Here is a 17,534-nt window from a genome sequence, read left to right on the forward strand (position 1 = left end):
ACTTCTGACCCTTAAGTATCCAGGATGACTATATTTAGAGACAAGATCTTTTAAAAGATAATTAAAAAAAAAAAAAAAACGAGGGCACAGGGTGGGCTCTAATCCAACAGTACTGTCCTTGTAAGAAGAAAGTGAAAATGGGACAGACATCTATTGGAGGACAGCCATGGGAGGATACAGGGAGGTGACCAAACTAGGGGCTGTGGATGGGGCTCAATTGTAGAGCGATTGCCTACATGTATGATGCCCTGGGTTCCATCCCCAACGCTGCATAAATGCAGCATGGTAGTACACACCAGTCATCCCATTTGGGAGATGGAGGCAGGAGGAGCAGGAGTTCAGGGTCATACTTGGCTTCATAACAAATCTGAGGCCAGTCTGAGCTAAAAGAGACCCTTATACAAACAAACAAACAAAACCCTGGGCATCTACAAGCCAACCAAGCCAACATCTTGGGCATAAAGTCACTTTCAGAACTATGGGATAAATTCCTGTTAAGCTACACAGTGTAAGTGTATGTGTGCATATATGCTCATGTGATGGTGCCCTCAGAGGCCAGAAAAGAATGTAACTGGGACTGGAGTTACACGCAGTTGTGAGCTGCCCAATTCGAGTGTTGGGAACCAAACTCAGGTCCTCTGCAAAAGCAGTTGGCTTTTTTTCTTTTTGAGACAGGGTCTTCCTGCAGCACCAACTGGCCTTGAACTCCCTATGTAGACCAGGCTGGGCTTGAACTCACAGAGATCTGCCTGCCTCTGCCTCCTGGGTGCTTGAATTAAAGGCATGTGCCACCATAGCCAGCCTTCTTTTTTTAAACATCATTTTATGTATAATAGTGTTTCGGATACATGTGTGTAAGTGCACCTACGTCGTGCAATGCCCATGGAGGCCAGAAAAAGAGAAGAAGAGAAGAAGGCGTCAGATCTCCTAGAACTGGAGTTAACAATGGGTGTTAGCCATCATGTGGGTGCTGGGAACAAAACCCTGGTCATCTGCAAGAGCAGCCAGTGCTCTTGATGGCTGAGCCATCTCTCCAACCCCTGGCATACATTTTCTTAACCAGTGAGCCATTTCTTCCAGCTCCTGGGGTGCTTTTTAGGAGAGCCCTAATGAACATAAGGCTCACTAAAGGCTCTGAAAAGTCCTGCAGTCGGGAGTCCCAGGAATACCCTGGGGCAAGAGAGGAGAATAAGCAGGGAGCTTGCTTTGTGTCTGCTTGGGCTTGAATGCACGCTCTGATCCCTGGAGCTAGGGTCTTCAGCCTGGTATGGCTACAAACTCCAGTTGAGACCCCTCCTGGGAGATGGTAGGGAAGGGGGTCAGCATGCAGCCTATTCTACCTGTTTATAATTCTAACCAAGGAGTCAAAATAATTCTAGTAACAATGCAGTCCTGGCCCTGCCATCCACTATCTTGCGCTTCTCTGCTACCTCCTCTAACAAAGCATCTGCTGTGATGAGGCCTGGGGTTTGGGAAGAGGGACCCAGCAAGTGAGTCTCAGCCTCACAGCTGGCAAAGCTTCAAGCCAATATTGAAACTACAGCCCAGGTCCTCAAACTTTATGACAGCCACAAATGCCCTGAGGGGTAGAGGGGAAGGGGGTTCAGACAGTGGGGTTGTGGGGAGGTCTGCAGGACAGGTCTGGTTCAGCACAGCTTCCTCTAAAAAAGAAAATGAGGTGAGCCCTGGTGGAAAGACAGAGGGAAGAGTTTATTTCTCTGGAACAGGAGGCAGAGGCAGTAGGCAGGGTCAGGGCAGAGCAATGTCCTCCAGTTTCTGATCCAGGGTCTTGAGGTCATCAAGGAAGCGGGTTGGGGTAAGGATATGTGAAGAACCTGGGCAAGAGGGGAAGGTTGGGCAGGTAGGGATGCTGCCTGGGACTCTAATATCCCTTGGACAGAGGCCTGGATGATTCGGGCCAATTTCTACCCCTCTGCAATGCACGGCCCTGTCTTCCCATGGATTCAGGAATCCAGAACTTTAGGAGTATTAGCGTCCAGCCCCAGGTGACCACTCCCTAGGGAACTCAAGCCCAAACCCCTCAGAGACCCCAGAGTCCAGCTCCGAAACCCAAAGACCTCCAAGTTCAGCCCCAGACCCTCAGAAACCTGAAAGTTTAGCTCTATACTCCAAGAGACCCACAGTCCAGCCCTAGACCCCATATTCCAGACCCAAACCCCATGGGACCCCAGAGTCTACCCCTAGACCCCACAAAACCCCAGAGTTCAGCCCTAGACCCCCAGAAGCCCTATTCTAGTCCCCAGGGACTCCAGTTTTGACTACTCACCTATGAGCACCTCCCATTTGCCATCGGTGGCCCTGGTCACCTCATAGGCAGCCCTCATCTCAGACATGGCCACACCACCCACTATATACACGATGAGCCTGGGCCCAGCCCGAACCTCGACGCCAGCTTTGTTCTTATGCCAGTGGCCAAATCGTGCACTGGTAGGATGGGAGACAGAAGTTAATCCAGGCTGGATATTCCAACCCTGATCCAGGACCTCACAAGACCCTCACCTGACTGCAGCCTGGGAACTAGGCGTAGGGGCAGGGTCTGACACAAAAGGCCACAGCTTTCGGTCCAGCCGGTCCTCCACCACGTCCTGGTGGCCAAAGGGGGAAAAGATTTTGAACAGTCCCAGACAATGGACCCCTGGAACTGGAATGCTCAGGGGCCACAGAGCCATTGCCTGGATATCTTTGCCCTTAGAGATCCAGAAGTCCAGGCATCCAATGTGCAAGGTGACTGGGCTTCCAAGCAGGAGGTGCTAGAACCCTCCAAGGACTGGCAAAAACCAAGCCCCATGATGGTACTATTTGATTTTAAGGTTTTGGGGTGTCAGGGTAGACAGGGACCACTACCATGAGAGAGGCTTCTAGTGGGGCAGGGGAGAGATTAGAGGAAGACACAGAGGGTAAAAAGAAAGCTAGGGTCTCCAGCAAGGAGTCCCTCCGATTCTCCAATTCCTGGGGTGAGGCTTGGGGGTGTCACCCGGGGTAGAGTAGACTGGGTACCAGGGGAATGGTGATAACGAGGGATTTTCCACTAAGCCCCAAGGCTTAGTGCTAAGAGCAAGGGGGAGGGGACTGATGGGGTCAATGAGGGACGAATGGGGCCCCCCAACCTGAGGTACCTCCATCACGTCCTTGATGACTGGGGACCAGCGAGACAGCTGGTAGGTGGGCTCTGTGCGTTCCCTCCGCTCCAGCCGGTTGGAGGTCCCAGAGCCCTACAGAGGGGGCCAGGTGGAGTCGGATGGGGGTTGGGAAGGGAAGGAGATGAGTCACAGATGGGACTGCAACCTCAGCTACTAGGGTACAGAGAAAGACAGAGAAATGGAGTAGGGAGAGGGAGAGGAGGGGGAGAGGGACGAGGAGGGAAGGAGGGTGAGGGAGGCAGAGAGAGAGAGAGAGAGCGGCAGAAGGCACAGAAAGACAGACAAACAAGGAGTAACAGAGACAGACAGAGATCGGGACAGAGACAGAGACACAGAGGCAGAGACAGAGACAGATATAGGACAAGATAGAGGCAGAGACAGAGGCAGAGACGGAGACATACAGAGAGAAAAAGACACAAAGATGGAGAGATAAAGACAGAGACAGAAAGTTACAGGGATGGAGAGATGGTGATAGAAAGGGAAACATGGAAGGGATGGAAATGGGAGGAGAGACAGGGAATGAAGAAAAAGGAAGATGGGGGTCAGGTGAAGGGTACAGAGAAACCGGAGCCAGCAAAAGAAAGGGGTAAGTGTGGCAGCAAATGCCTGTAATCCCAGGCACTCAGGAGGTTGACGCAAGAGGACAGTCACAAATTCAAGGCCAGCCTGGGCTACACAGTGAGTTCAAGGCCAGCCTGAGCTACAGTCAAACCTACCTTAAAATAATGAGACAGATAAGGGACAGAGGGGACCCAATAGTCACAGGCCTGTGGTATAGCAGGCTCAGGGGATGCACAAATCAGAGAGAGACGGGAGAGACCCAATTGAGAACGGCATACAGGAAGCCACCATGTGTGCTGGGTGTGTTGAGAGGTTCACTGAGGCCTACAGAACCCCTAGTTTGACCCTGTTGCCCATTGCTAGTGACCCTACCATTTGGTCCTAAGGGTTCAGACCACACAGCCCAAACTGCCTCGGAGTCCAGTGAGCCCCACCTCAGCCCTACTGCCTGTCATGTGATCCAGGATTGGGCCTTGGTGCTCCTGGTCCCTGACGAGCCAAGCGCCATGTTTATACACCTGGGCTGAGCATGCGCCATCGCCAACCCCTGCAGGAGCCAGGCTCTACCCATTGCCAGCTCCCCACATACCAAGGAGTTGGTGACGATGCCCCCCAGCTGCTCCAGGTTCCGGATGAGGCTGCTGTAGGCCTGCACATTGGCATGCTGGATCAACTTGGCCAGGTTTTCCTCACTCACACCTAGGGGAAAACAACAGGGTGATGGAGGGTAGATGGGGAGAGTCCTGTATGAAGATTTATAAAGAGATACCTTCACAGGTTACGATATTCGGGAAGGAATGGGGCTTCCAGTTTGGGTAGAAAAGAAGAATTAGAAGCTGGAGAGATGGTTCAGTGGTTAGTAGCACTGGCTGCTCTTTAAGAGGACTCAGGTTTAGTTCCCAGTATCACATAAAACTGTATCTAGCCGGGTGTGGTGGCGCACGCCTTTAATCCCAGGACTTGGGAGGCAGAGGCAGGATCTTTGTGAGTTCAAGGCCGGCCTGGTCTACATAGTGAGTTCCAGGGCAGCTAGGGCTACAGGGAGACCCTGTCTCAAAAAAGACCAAAAAAAAGAAAACGTATCTAACTCCAGTTCCAGGGGACCTGATGCCTCTTCTGGCCGCCATAGGCATTGCACATGCGGTACACTTAAATACAGACAAGCAAAATATTCATACACATAAAATAAAAATAAGCAATTTTGTTTTTGGTCTTTTGAGACAGGGTCTTCCTGTAGCCCCAACTGTCCTGGAACTCACTATGTAACCCAGGCTGGCACTGAACTCACAGAGATCTGCCTGTCTCTGCCTCCTGAGCACTGGGACTAAAGGTGTATGCCCCCATTCCCAGAAGAAATAACAAATAACTTAAAAAAAAAAAAAAAAGAATTATGGATAGCTACCCTTGATAAGACAGAATGAGGGAATCCCTGAGAATTAGCTGAAAGGAGCTGGAGAGACAGCATAATAGAGTGTTTGCTATGCAAGCATGAGGACCTGAGTTCAAATCCCCAGCACCCACATAAAAACCTGGGTGTGGCAGTCAGTGTGTGCATGTTTATACACCTCAGTGCTGTGCAGGGGTGGGAGTGGGAAGACAAGATGATCGTTGGGGCTTGCTGCCACCAGCCTAACTCCGAGTTCAGAGAGAGGCTTTCTCTCAAGGGTATATAAAACAGAGCGTGACAGAGCAGGGCACCTGACAGCCTCTTCTGGCCTCTGCACATGCATGCAGAGGGACCTGAGTTCAAATTCCCAACACCCACTTAAAAAACCAGTAGCTATGTGTGTTTCTTCATTATTATTTATTATTATTTTATGTATATATTGCCTGCATGGGTGCAAGTGCACCCATGTCGAACAAGGCTTGTGGAGGTCGGAAGAGGGTGTCAGATATGCCTATAATCCCAGTGCTGGAGAAAGAGAGACAGAAGAATTCCAGTCTAGCTGAATTGGCAAGCTCCAAGATACTGAGAGACAACAGCACTGGCTGCTTTTGCAGAGGACCTGAATTCGGGTCCCAGTACCCACATGGCAGCTCACAACTCCCGTTCCTGGGGATTCAACACTGTCTTCTAACCTCCATGGGCACTGCATGCACTGGTGTACCTACATACATGCAGGTAAAACATTCATACACAAAAAATAAAAAGTAAATGGGGCTGGAGAGATGGCTCAGCGGTTAAGAGCACTGACTGCTCTTGCAGAGGACCTGGGTTCGATTCCCAGCACTCACATTGTGGCCACAAACCGTTCTTAATTCCAGTTCCAGGGGAATCCAAAGTCTTCTTCTGACCTCCGCGAGCATTGCACGACACGGGTGCACTTATCTACATGCAGCCAATACACTCATACACATAAAATAAAAAAAATATTTTTTAAAAAATAAGTAAATAAATTTTTTTTTAAAAGAGTAGAGAAGGCTGGGCGTATGGCACATGCCTTTAATCCCAGCATTCAGAAGGCAGAGGCAGGCCGACCTCTGTGAGTTCAAGATCAGCCTGGGCTACATAGCAAGTTCCAAGCTAGCTGGAGCTACAGGGAGACCCTGTCTCAAAAAAGAAAAGAAGAAAAAGAAGGTAGAGAAAAGGGAGCCACACAGGCATGTAATGAGGTCACTGCTCTGCGCCACCCCTGTGGATGTGATGTGAGCAGCTGCTTCAGGCGCCACTGCCTTGTCCTCTGTAGTCTGGAGATGTAAGCCAAACAACCCTTTCTTCCTTAATTTTTTGTTTTGGATTTTTTGAAACAAGGTATCCCTGCGGCCCCAGCTGGCCTAGAAGTCACTATGAAGACCAGGCTAGCCCCAATCTCACAGATAGCCCTGCCTCAGCCTCCCAAGTGTTTCAATCCCAATTAAAGGCATGCACCATCATTCCTGACTCCTTGAATTGTTTTTTTTTTTTTTCAGAGTATTTTATCACAGCAATAGGAAAGGACAGCATGCTTGGTGACTGGGGGACTTGTAGAACTGGACAGTTCCTACAACTACTAGAGACATTGGTGAATTGAGGTGTCCTGACTCCCTGCTAGATGCCCCCTCACCCACCATTCCGCAAAAGAATGTAGAGCAACAGGACGCGGATCTTGTCGTAGGGTGGCACTGCTGCATCCAGCAGAACTGGGACGATCAACTTCATGGCATCCTTGATCTTCTCTCCCTCTGCGTCAGAGCCCATGGCCAGGTCCTATGGGGCATGAGGGTCAGCTGTCCAGCCAGTTGCTGGGGGAGGAAGCGGGTGGGAGGAAGGGGCAATCCAGGATCCTTGCAAAACGTTCCCATCCTACCTCATCCTAAAAACGGAGTCTCCGGATGACATGCCCAACAGTGCACACTCTCCCCATAATCTCCCTCTCACTTAGGTCTTGCCTCAAGGTAAGGCGCCACTCACCTCCCTAAGGCTCCATCCTTCACCCAGGACCCATGCCTATCTAAGACATCTCCTCCACAAGCCCTTCCCCTCCCACCACAAGCTGACTTTGAGAGTTCGATCCCCTCTTTGAACCCTGCCCCTTCCCAACTCTATCCCCTGGATGGCCCCACCCCCAAGCTCTGCCCCCTGGATGACCCACCCCTCTCTGGGGCCCTACCCTCCTAGAGGTCCCACCCCTCTCTAAGCTATACCTCCGGGAGAGCCTGCCCCCTGAGGCCCCTCCTCTTCCCAAGTGCTGCCTTCTGGAGACCCCCTTCCACCCCTCCTCCTCTCCAAGCGCTGCCTCCTGGAAGTCCCACCCTACCTGTGGCCCCACCCCTCCCAGAAGCCCCACCCTGTTCCTCCCAAAGGCCCCACCCTTCCCACAGGCCCTACCCCACCTGCTCCACACTGCACAGCTTCTCCACAGAGCCCTTGAAGCGCTTCATGCAGTCATCAGCTAAATGCAGGTGCGTAGAATACTGCAGGGTGCAGGGTGGGACATCAAGTTACGGAGCCAGACTGAGCCTGTCTGCAGCTAACAGTCCACACAGCCCAGCTTACCTTGTTCAGCTCCTTCTGATACTGAGGCATCTTTTTCAGAATGTGGGACAGGTCTTTGATGTTGGCCTGGGGTTGGAGTAAGAGAGGGAGAAGTCTGAGTCCAGACCCCGCCCTGCATTCCAGACTGAGTACAGATGAGGCCCTGTCCCACATGGTCCAGCCCTCACCTTGTCAGTGGTCAATCGCTTGCTCTCACAGAACGTCTTCAGGAGCTCTGTAACCTTCCTAGCCATGAGATGAAGCAGGAGAGAACAGAAAGCACTAAGACACTGTGTTGGGGTGATGTCTCACTGCCAGGTGATGGGAGAAAACGGGATGCGTGTACCAGTACCAGGACATGGGGGTACACTGGGGATGCAGTGAGGTCAGAGGCATGTCAAGAGTCCTGCTGAAGGATGCCATTTTTAGAGGGGTCATCAAGAGTGACTTGAGGGGCTGGAGAGATGGCTAAGTAGTTAAGAGCACTAGCTGCTCTTGCAGAGGATTCAGGTTCAGTTCCCATCCACCCATATGGCAGCTAACAACTGTCCTTAACTTCAGTTCCAGAAGACCTGATGCCCTCTTCTGGCCTCCACAGGCATTTCACGACACAGGTGCACTTACATACATGCAGGCAAAACACTCATAGAACATAAAAACAAATTTAAAAATCTCTGTGAGTTCAAGGCCAACCCAGTCTACATAGTGAGTTCCAGGCTAGCTGGGGCTACAGGGAGACCTTGTTTCAGAAAAGACAAAAAAAAAAAAAAAAGTGACTTGAAGTCTAGGTGTCTCCAGGGGGCCACCCCACCAGCACCCATGGCAAGCACGCACTTAGAGACATCTGCTATGTGCATGTGTCGAAGCTCCACCCATAGGTCATCATCTTCATCCAGAAGCACAGCCTTCTCCCGGGACTCACTTAGTCCTGTGGTCTCATATCTGTAGGTGCAAGAGGTGTGGAAGCACATAGAAGTCTAGAGCACTAGCTGAGGCCCAAGGATCTAGGTGGCTAGCAGAGGGGGAGGCAGGGACCTTCCAGATCTTCCCACCTATATGTGTCCTGTTCAATGTCCAGCAGGTCATAGGCCATGGCTTGAAACGTGAGTTCATGCAAGAGTGGGGACACGGGGTCTGCCGCTCGGTCCATTATGAGTAGCTGTGAGCGCATTTTCTCGGGTCCCTGGGGCGGGAGGGGCAGGGACATTAATTCTAACCATGGCAGTGACCCTGCAGAACCTCCCTGGCACCTCCCAAGTGCCCCCTCACCTCGCCCAGACTGGGAGTGTCTGCCTTAAATGCGTTCAGCTTGGCCAGGACAGCATGGGCCAGCTGGGCTGTGTCCTCCGGACCCCTAGGGGTGGTACAATCAGACACACAGGCATCAGGATACGAGAGCTGGGAGGACTGGGCACAGATGAAAGGAGGATCGGGGGCCAGGGCGAGGGTATAGGAGCTGGGGAGATGGCTGAGGTGACGAAGTGCTTGCGATGCAAGCATGAGGACCAGAGCTCAATCCCCCAGATTTCATGTTTTAAAAAAAGTCTGGATCGGGTTTGGTGACACACACCTTTAATCCCAGCTCTTGGGAGGCAGAGACAGGTGAATCTCTCTTAAGTTCACAGCCAGTCTGATCTACATCTCGAGTTCCAAACCAACCAGGGCTACACAGTGAGACCTTATCTTAATTAAAAAAAACATCCCTTGCAATCCCAGCACTGGGGAAGTGGAGACTGGTGGACCCTTGGGGTTGGCCAGCCAGTCTAGCCAAACTGGAAGCCCCAGGTCAGGGTGGAACTTTATCCCCCAAAACAAGATGGAGACTAGAGAGATGGCTGAGCAGTTAAGAATGCATTCTGCTCTTCCAGGAAACCCGAGTTCAGTTCTCTGCACCCACATTGGTTGCCTCATAATTGCCTGTATCTCTAGCTCCAAGGGATCCAATTTCTTCTTCTGGACTCCAATGGGCACCTGCACTCATATGCACATACACACAAAGACACACACACATAATTAAAAATAAAATAGGAGGGATGGAGAGGTGGCTTAGCAGTTAAGAATACTTGCTGTTCTTCCAGAGGACCTGGGTTCAAGTCCCAGTACCCCCATGTGAGCATTGCTTATGTAGTGCACTTACATGCATGCAGCCAAAAAAAATCACTCATACACATAAAAATAATAGGGGGCAGGAAAAATGGCTCAGCAGTTAAGAACACTGGTTGTTCTTGAAGAAGACCTGGGTTCGAATCCCAGCACCCGCATGGCAGCTAACAACTGTCCATAACTCCAGTCCCAGGGGATCTGACAGCCTCTTCTGACCTCTGTGGGCATTGCATGACACGGGTGCATTTACCTACGTGCAGGCAATACACACATACACATAAATTTAAAAAAATAAAATTTAAAATACTACTAATAATAAATATAGTGAGTTCCAGGCCACCTGGAGCTATAGGGAGATACTGTCTCAAAAAGACCCCCCGAAATAAATAAATAAATAAACAAATAAATAAATAAAATGTTTTTTAAATAAAATAGGGACTAGAGAGATAGCTCTAGCCCCTGGCTGTTCCTGCAGAGGCCCTAGGTTCAGTTCCCATCACCCACATGGCAGCTAACAACTGTCCCTAACTCCAGGGAATCTGACACTCTCTTCTGGCCTCCTTGAGCACTGCACTCACATAGTGCATTTATATACACACAGCAAAACAATCATACACATAAAATAAAATCAAGCAGGGGCTGGAGAGCACTGGCTGTTCTTGCAAAGGACTGGGCTTGTGTTCCCAGCACTCATATGGCAGCTAATAACCATCTGAAACTCCAGTTCCAGGGATCCAATGCTCTTTTCTGGCCTCTGCAGGCATTGCATGACCCAGGTGCACTTGCATCCATGCAGGCAAAACACTCATACACATAAAAAAACAAAAAATAAGTAACATTTTAATTTAGTCTTTTTGAGACAGGGTCTCCCTGTTGCCCCAGCTGGCCTGGAACTCACTAAGTAGACCAGGGTGGCCTCAAACTCAGAGATCCTCCTTCCTCTGCCTCCCAAGTGCTAGGACTAAAGGTGTGCACTACCACCAAAATTTTAAAATAACATAAAAGGTCTTTAAAAAAAAACAAAAACAAGGTGGATGGTGACTGAGGAAGACACTCAAGGTTGATCTCTGACCTCCACATGCAAACACACACATATGCACACACATGAACACATGTATACACAGATAAATATGGATATGGGAGTGAGGGCCAGAAGGCAGCACTGGGGCTGGGACAGGGCTAGTTTCTCACTTGCGATAGCGGATGGAAGGGTACTCCTGGAGGGTGGCACACAGTGTGGCTATCTGCTGGGCCAATGCATCAAGCTGCCGTGCCCGCTCCCCTGCCCGAAAGGGGCAGTAAAGGTTGTAAGTGCTGTGTGGGGCATCCAGAGAGAATACCTAAGGAGGACAGAAGTACCAGGGCCGCCAATATAGGAGACACAGCAGCCAAGCTTCCAGCTGCCCAGTGCTCCATGCTGCCCCCTAGACATTCCCAGAGGGATAGCACTCTCTGACCCACTGTTGTTCTTTCTCTTTAAAGGGAGCCAGGGCTATCTGGTTAGGGACACCCCAGCCCTTCCCCACCCTAAGCTGGGCTGTACCTGGGCTTCGTAGGGGAGGAAAGCAAGGTGGATCTCTTTCAGTGTCTTTACCACCTTCGCCAGGCGAGAACGGCCCAGCTCACTGAACAAGGGCTCAGGGCAGGCTGGAGTGGGCAAGGAGGACCTGTCATACTGATGCTCCCACTCCATACTCCCCACATCACCCCAGCCCCCCAATACCATAGGTTCTCCTCACTCACTGTCAGTGAAGAAGACATGGGCTGCTTTGTAGGTGAAGGTCGGGGTCCCTCGGAAATCTGCAATCAGGGCCTGAACCGACTGGAGAGTGCAGATCACTGTTGGCGTCAGACCTTGCACCCCAAGACCTATCTTCTGCAGGAGCCCCCCAGCTGATACTAATTCCCCACTACATGCAAATGTGTGAGGCATGCAAACCCACACATTCTGACAAGTCCATACACATAAGACATGCATATACAATCTGACATGCACACATACAACACACACAAGCATTCTGATCTGCACACATGAATGTGCATACATTCTGATATATGTGTGCATATGAATGCATTAACGGGCATACACACATACATATACATACATACACACAATGACATGCACATACAGGTATACATGCATAGTGATATGTGCACCCAAGCGCATCCTGAGTGTGCACATAGAAGCATTTTGACATGTGCATACACACATATATTCATGCACTCTTGATTTGTGCACATAGCACACGCATACACACATGCCCACACATGCCCCCTGCATATACACATTGACATGTACATGCACAAATGCTTCCACTCTTACACACACTAGCATGCATGTGCACATGCACATGTACATATGTACATTGATATGCACATACAGGCATACATTTGCATTGTGACATGAGTACACATGCATTATGATGTGTATGCATCCTGACTTGTGCACCATGCACACACACACACATGCTTCTGTAGGCACCTTCTCTGTAGGGCTTAGCAAATAAATGGCCTCCAAGCTGGGAATGGGTTCTCGACGTTTGTTGATATCTTCCACAACTAGTAGCAACAGAGGAGGAGACACATGAGTGGCATGGAGAAGGGGATGGGCAGAGAGTCTCAGATTTGGGGAACAGGATCCAGTGGTGGGGGGCTGTTTAAAAGAACTGCACTCCCTTAAGTTCCTAAGCAGAGATATATACCTTGGGATCCCCCAACTATGGCTACAGTCAGGCTCTGCATATGGCCATATCCTTGGGGAATTCTTGGGGACTCACAGAGTCCATGCCAGGTATCTTACACAGATTTACAAATAGAGGGGGTACACAATCATTGATTTGTTTGAGATAGGGTCTCATGTACCCTAAGTCAACCTTGAACTCACTAGCTGAGGATGACTGAATTTCTGATCCTCCTGCCTCTACCTCCTGAGTGCTGGGATGACAGGCATGTACCACCCACCACCCATTTTATGCACTGCTGGGGATTAAATTCAGGGTTTTCTGCATACTAGGCAAGCACTGAGCTACACCCCCAGCCCAAGGGGTGCACAATCAATAAAGCTCACCCCTTTGGGGTTGCACACGAAGGAAGTCCTTCATGGAATTCCATGGATTTCCTCACTCAAGGGAAGCAGTTGGCCACATGCTCTCTGTTACATCAGAAGAACTAGACACTTGGGATGACTTGAAGGGATCCCACACTCAAGGTTCTATCTAGGGAGCATGTGAAAACACTCACTGGTGATGCCCTCTGCAAGGATGTCTGACATTTTACAACAGGATGACAGGATCCGCATGCTTGGGTGGTCCATGATAAGCACCTGTCCGAATAGATGGACACATGGGTGTGCAGACAGGTAAGCCAGGCAGAAGAGGCCATTAGCAGGCCCCAGGAGGAATGGAAGCATTGGGAGGACTGACCATTTCAAGGGTACCCAACCTCCCAACCCTCAACCTATGAAACAATAGGCTTTCAAGGAATTATCACAGAGACTCCCACATTCCAAGGTCCCTATATGAATTTGGGCAAAAGAATGCCTCTGGGTACCCAGGCACTCTGCCTCAGTTCCTACCTTCCACTCGCCATCCTTTTTAACACTCCGAATGACTCCGCTCAGAATTTCTACAGGGACAGGAGAAAGGGGAAGCGAGGGCTCAGGATGACTGTTCTCAGGTCCCACCAAGCCCTGCCCCCTTCTCGGCTGGACTCCCACCCTAATCCTGAGAGGTACCTCCTGGCATCACCCCCAATTTACAAAGTTAGGGAAACTGAGGCTCTGAAAAGGCAACTCATCTAAGCACCCTCATGTCTAAAGGGGCATAGTACTTAACACACAAGTACTTATAGTCCTGAATGTATGGGAGCCAGGGTCTCCTCATCTGCCACACTCCACCTCAACTTAGACTAGAATGCAAATCGTCTGGTTCCTAGCTCTAAGGATTTCAATCAACTTCCAAGCCTCGGTTTCCCCCATCTCCCCAATGTAGTGGGCTTTTGAACCAAACAGCCAGTTTGGCCCAGAGGAAGGAGTGGGGACAAAGGGAAAGGAACGGGTGTGTCAAGTCCACTCTTATCAGAGCGGAAGGAGCAGCTGAGGCCGGAACTACCGGAGGTGGGGGAGGGGCGTCCTCTATACTCCCTCCCCCCTTCCCCCTTGCAGGAACCTGAGCCTTAGAAGCTGGACTCCTAGTTCTGCAGGCTGTAGGGGGTCCGTAGACATGATGCCAAAGAGAATGTGTCCCCTTCGTCACCCCCGTGAGGCATGTGCACGCCACCTGAGCGCTCACATACCACCAGTGTACTGTGGACCCCACGAGTCCAGCCCCTGAACTTCTCGGGTTCAAACACTCCAGTCTAAGGTAGGGACAGGCTGTATCTTTCTCTCGCTGTCATCCTACCACGACCAGAGGTCTGGGTTCCAGCGTGCGCCACCCTCTCCCAGCTCCTCTGAGCTCTCGTCCCAAGTTTGTCCCGCCAGCTGCACCTGGGGGTCAAGGAGCCCAGCTGGGCCAAAGTTACCCCGCCCATCCCCTCGAGAGTCAGGTGCTCCGGAGCCCAGCCCATCTCCGGACTCCCACCATCAGGGTCCTGGAAGCCCCAAGTCCGGGCACCGCCCCTTCGCCCCAGGTCCGCCAGAACCCCAGGGGACACCAGAGCTCAGCTCTGAGGTGACACTCACTTTCCCCTACCACAGCCTTCAGCCCCGAAGGCGCCATCTTCCCCCAAGAGTACCGCCGCCGCTTCCGGGTCTGTCCCAAGGTGGGGGCGTGGTCCTGCGCGTCAGCCACATGGGACACGCCCCTCGAAGTCGGACACGCCCCCTGCGCACCTGGCCCCGCCCCACTGTGCCAGGGTTCTTGGTCAGCTACAGGAGGACGTGCGCACTGAGGGACTTTGAGGCACAGCTCTTCATTTTGTGTGCGCCTCCGGGGAGTCTAGGTGCTGGGCCGAGTACTTGCCTTGCTCTCACACATTGAGATCAGCTTACTGAGCGCGATGGCAGGGCAATATAAATGTTCATCTCTTCCAAGCACCACTGCCACCCTGTCCAGAAGTTCCTCTGACGGTGACATAGTGTGTCCACGCAAAGGGCAGGATCTCAGGCACCCTTTGGTCAACTCTGGAAACCTAGAGATTCACTGTGTTTTTCTCTCAATCTTTTTTTAAAATTAATTTGGTGTATGTGCGCACGCATGCGCCACAGAGTCTGGGGAGGGGGTGGTCAGAGAACTTGCAGGAATCCATTCTCTCCTTCCACCATATGGATCCCAGGGATCTAACTTAGGTCGTCAGGTTTGGTAGCAATTGCCTTTACCTGCTGAGCCATCTCACCCCCATGCAGAAAAAGGAACAGGAAGGGGAACACACCGATCGTGTATCTGTAACGAGAGTCTGTTTGTAGAGGACTGCTTATTAGTTTTTTATTAGCATATGTTAATTATACTTAATGAGTTTGAGTTTCACTTTCTTAAGTACGTATGATGGATCTAGATCATCTTCACTTTTTTTTGGTCTTTTTGAGACAGGGTCTCCCTATAGCCCCAGCTAGCCTGCCTTGAACTCACAGAGATCTGCCTGCCTCTGCCTCCCGAGTGCTGGGATTAAAGGTACCACACCCGGCTTCATCTTCACTAGTGGCGGGGGGGGGGGTATGGGAAATGCCTCCTACTCCTTCAGTAAACACCTGAGCCTCTCACCCTACTCCCTTTTTTTCAGAATATCATTTATTAATTCTTTTGTTTTATGTGTATGAGTGTTTTGCCTGCGTGATAGAAGTGCACCATGTCTATGCAGTGCCCATAGAGGCCAAAAGAGGGCATTAAATCCCCTAGAACTGGAGTTACAGGGGATTGTGAGCTGTCCTGTGGGTGCTAGGAACTGAACCCAGGTCCTCTGCAAGAGCAGTCAGTGCTCTTAACTGCTGAGCCATCTCTCCAACCCACATACAGACATTTAAAAAATGGCCTAGGGTCACTGACATGGCCCAAGAGGGTCATGTGTCCACACAAGCAAAGACTGAAGTGCTGCAGGCACCAGCCAACGACCACCAAGGACCCTAGGCAGCTACCAGAAGCCAGTGAGGGGCAAGGAAGAACCCTGAAAACCCCTGGGCTTAAAGGGAATGTGGCCCTCCTGACACTTTTATTGATACAATAAATTCCTCCTGCTGTAAGCCACCCAGTGTGGACACTTTGTTTCAGCAGCCCTTAGGAAGTGCATATATTCTGTGATGAATAGGTCACTTTGGGGCCTGCCTGGATGGGAGTGTGCAGCGGGAATGGGGGTGGGGTGGTAAGCATGCTGAGTAAACGTTTAGTAGGGCATGGTGGTAACAGGCCTGTCACCCCAGCTACTCTGGAGGCTAAAGCAGGAGAATTGCAAGTTCAAGGCCTGCTTAGGCTACAGAGAGAGGTGAAGGCAAGTCTGAACAGCTTAGTAGGACTCTGTCTCAAAATGAAAAAGTGATAAAGGGCTGTAAAGGTTGGGGACATAGCTCAGTTGGTCAAGTGAGTAATCCCAGCACTGGGTGGATGGAAACAGGAATTTTCCTGGGTCTTGCTGGACAGCCAGCCTAGACTATTTCTAGACCAGAGATAAAACATGTCAAAAAAAAAAAAAGTTTGTGCCTTCTAGGGAACAACACCTAAGTTTATCCTCTGACCTCCAACACACACTAGTACATACACACCAACACGTGCACTTGTATACACATGAGCACTTGCACACACAAAAATAGAAAGGGGCTGTGGGTGTAGCTTGCCTATAAGGTTGTGGGGTCCATCTTCAATATTGCAAAAATGGAGGAGGAGGAGGAGGAGGAGGAGAGGGAGGAGGAGGGGGAACAGGAAGAAGAGGAGTAGGAGGTAGAAGAGGAAAGAGGAAGAAGAGGAAAGGGAGGAGGAGGAGGGGGAGGAGGAAGAAGAGAAAAAAGGAAGAAGAGAGGGAGGAGGGGAGAAGGGTGAAGAGGAGGAGGAAGAAGAGTGGGGGGAGGAAAGGGAAGAGGAGGAGGAAGAAGAGGGGAGAAGGGTGAAGAGAAGGAAGAAGAATGGGGGGAGGAGAGGGAAGAGGAGGAGGAAGAAGAGAGGGAGGAGGGGAGAAGGGTGAAGAGGGAGAAGAAGAGTGGGGGGAGGAAAGGGAAGAGGAGGAGGAAAAGAAGAAAAAAGAATCAAGAGAAAGAAAGGAAAACTAAAGAGAAAGGAAGTTGGCAAGTTGGAGACATGGTTCAGTAGATAAAGCACTTGCTCCAGAAGTGTGAGGACCTGAGTTCTGATTCCCAGTGCCCACATAAAAGCTAGATTGGCCACACGCATCTGCAGCCACAGCACTAGGAAGCAAAGGCCAGTGAATCCTGGGGGCTCAGTGCCCAGTCAGTCTAGCTAAATCCAGGAGCTCCAGGTTAAGTGACAGACCCCATCTCAGAATCTAAGATGGAGGGCTGGAGAGATGACTCAGCTGTTAAGAGCACTGACTGCTCTGGCAGAGGACCCAGGTTTGGTACCCTGCACCCCCATGATGGCTAACAACTATCCATAACTCCAGTTCTAGGGGATCCAACACCCCTTTCTGGCCTCTATGGACATGGACATTGCACAACGCAGGTGTATTCTCATACAGGCAGGCAAAAAACTTGAACATATAAAGGAAAAATAACTAATAAAAATTTTTTAACCCAGCAGACCTACATTTTTTAAAGAGAGAGCAACAAAAGAAGATGCCTGATGTCAGTGAGTCTTTGCTCTTCACATGTGCAT

General features: G+C 50.7%; 1 protein-coding gene across 1 annotated transcript; it reads right to left on the minus strand.

Moving 5' to 3' along the window:
• Positions 1 to 1,689: 1,689 nt before the first annotated feature.
• Positions 1,690 to 14,547, minus strand: Stxbp2 (syntaxin binding protein 2). Its single transcript, XM_008844533.2, has 19 exons — positions 14,462 to 14,547; positions 13,355 to 13,404; positions 13,021 to 13,102; positions 12,263 to 12,339; positions 11,524 to 11,602; positions 11,324 to 11,427; positions 10,972 to 11,120; positions 8,947 to 9,031; positions 8,730 to 8,860; positions 8,512 to 8,619; positions 7,866 to 7,923; positions 7,699 to 7,764; positions 7,536 to 7,616; positions 6,771 to 6,909; positions 4,312 to 4,421; positions 3,138 to 3,233; positions 2,521 to 2,606; positions 2,288 to 2,445; positions 1,690 to 1,835 (listed from the first exon to the last, which is right to left on the minus strand). Exons 1-19 carry the CDS (start codon positions 14,496 to 14,498, stop codon positions 1,750 to 1,752), a joined length of 1,782 nt encoding a protein of 593 aa, XP_008842755.1. The 5' UTR covers positions 14,499 to 14,547; the 3' UTR covers positions 1,690 to 1,749.
• Positions 14,548 to 17,534: the final 2,987 nt, after the last annotated feature.

Source organism: Nannospalax galili, unplaced genomic scaffold (assembly GCF_000622305.1).
Source record: "Nannospalax galili isolate Female #2095 unplaced genomic scaffold, S.galili_v1.0 scaffold262, whole genome shotgun sequence".
Lineage (NCBI taxonomy): Eukaryota > Metazoa > Chordata > Mammalia > Rodentia > Spalacidae > Nannospalax > Nannospalax galili.

Bases quoted from the DNA above. Each gene is read 5' to 3' on its own strand.
- Stxbp2 (XM_008844533.2), bottom strand. From the start codon at position 14,498: ATGGCGCCTTCGGGGCTGAAGGCTGTGGTAGGGGAAA. The intron at 7,765-7,865 runs GTGAGGGCTGGA...CTCCAACCCCAG, and splicing joins AGCGATTGACCACTGACAAG to GCCAACATCAAAGACCTGTC. The intron at 2,446-2,520 runs GTGAGGGTCTTG...CCATCCTACCAG, and splicing joins AGTTCCCAGGCTGCAGTCAG to TGCACGATTTGGCCACTGGC.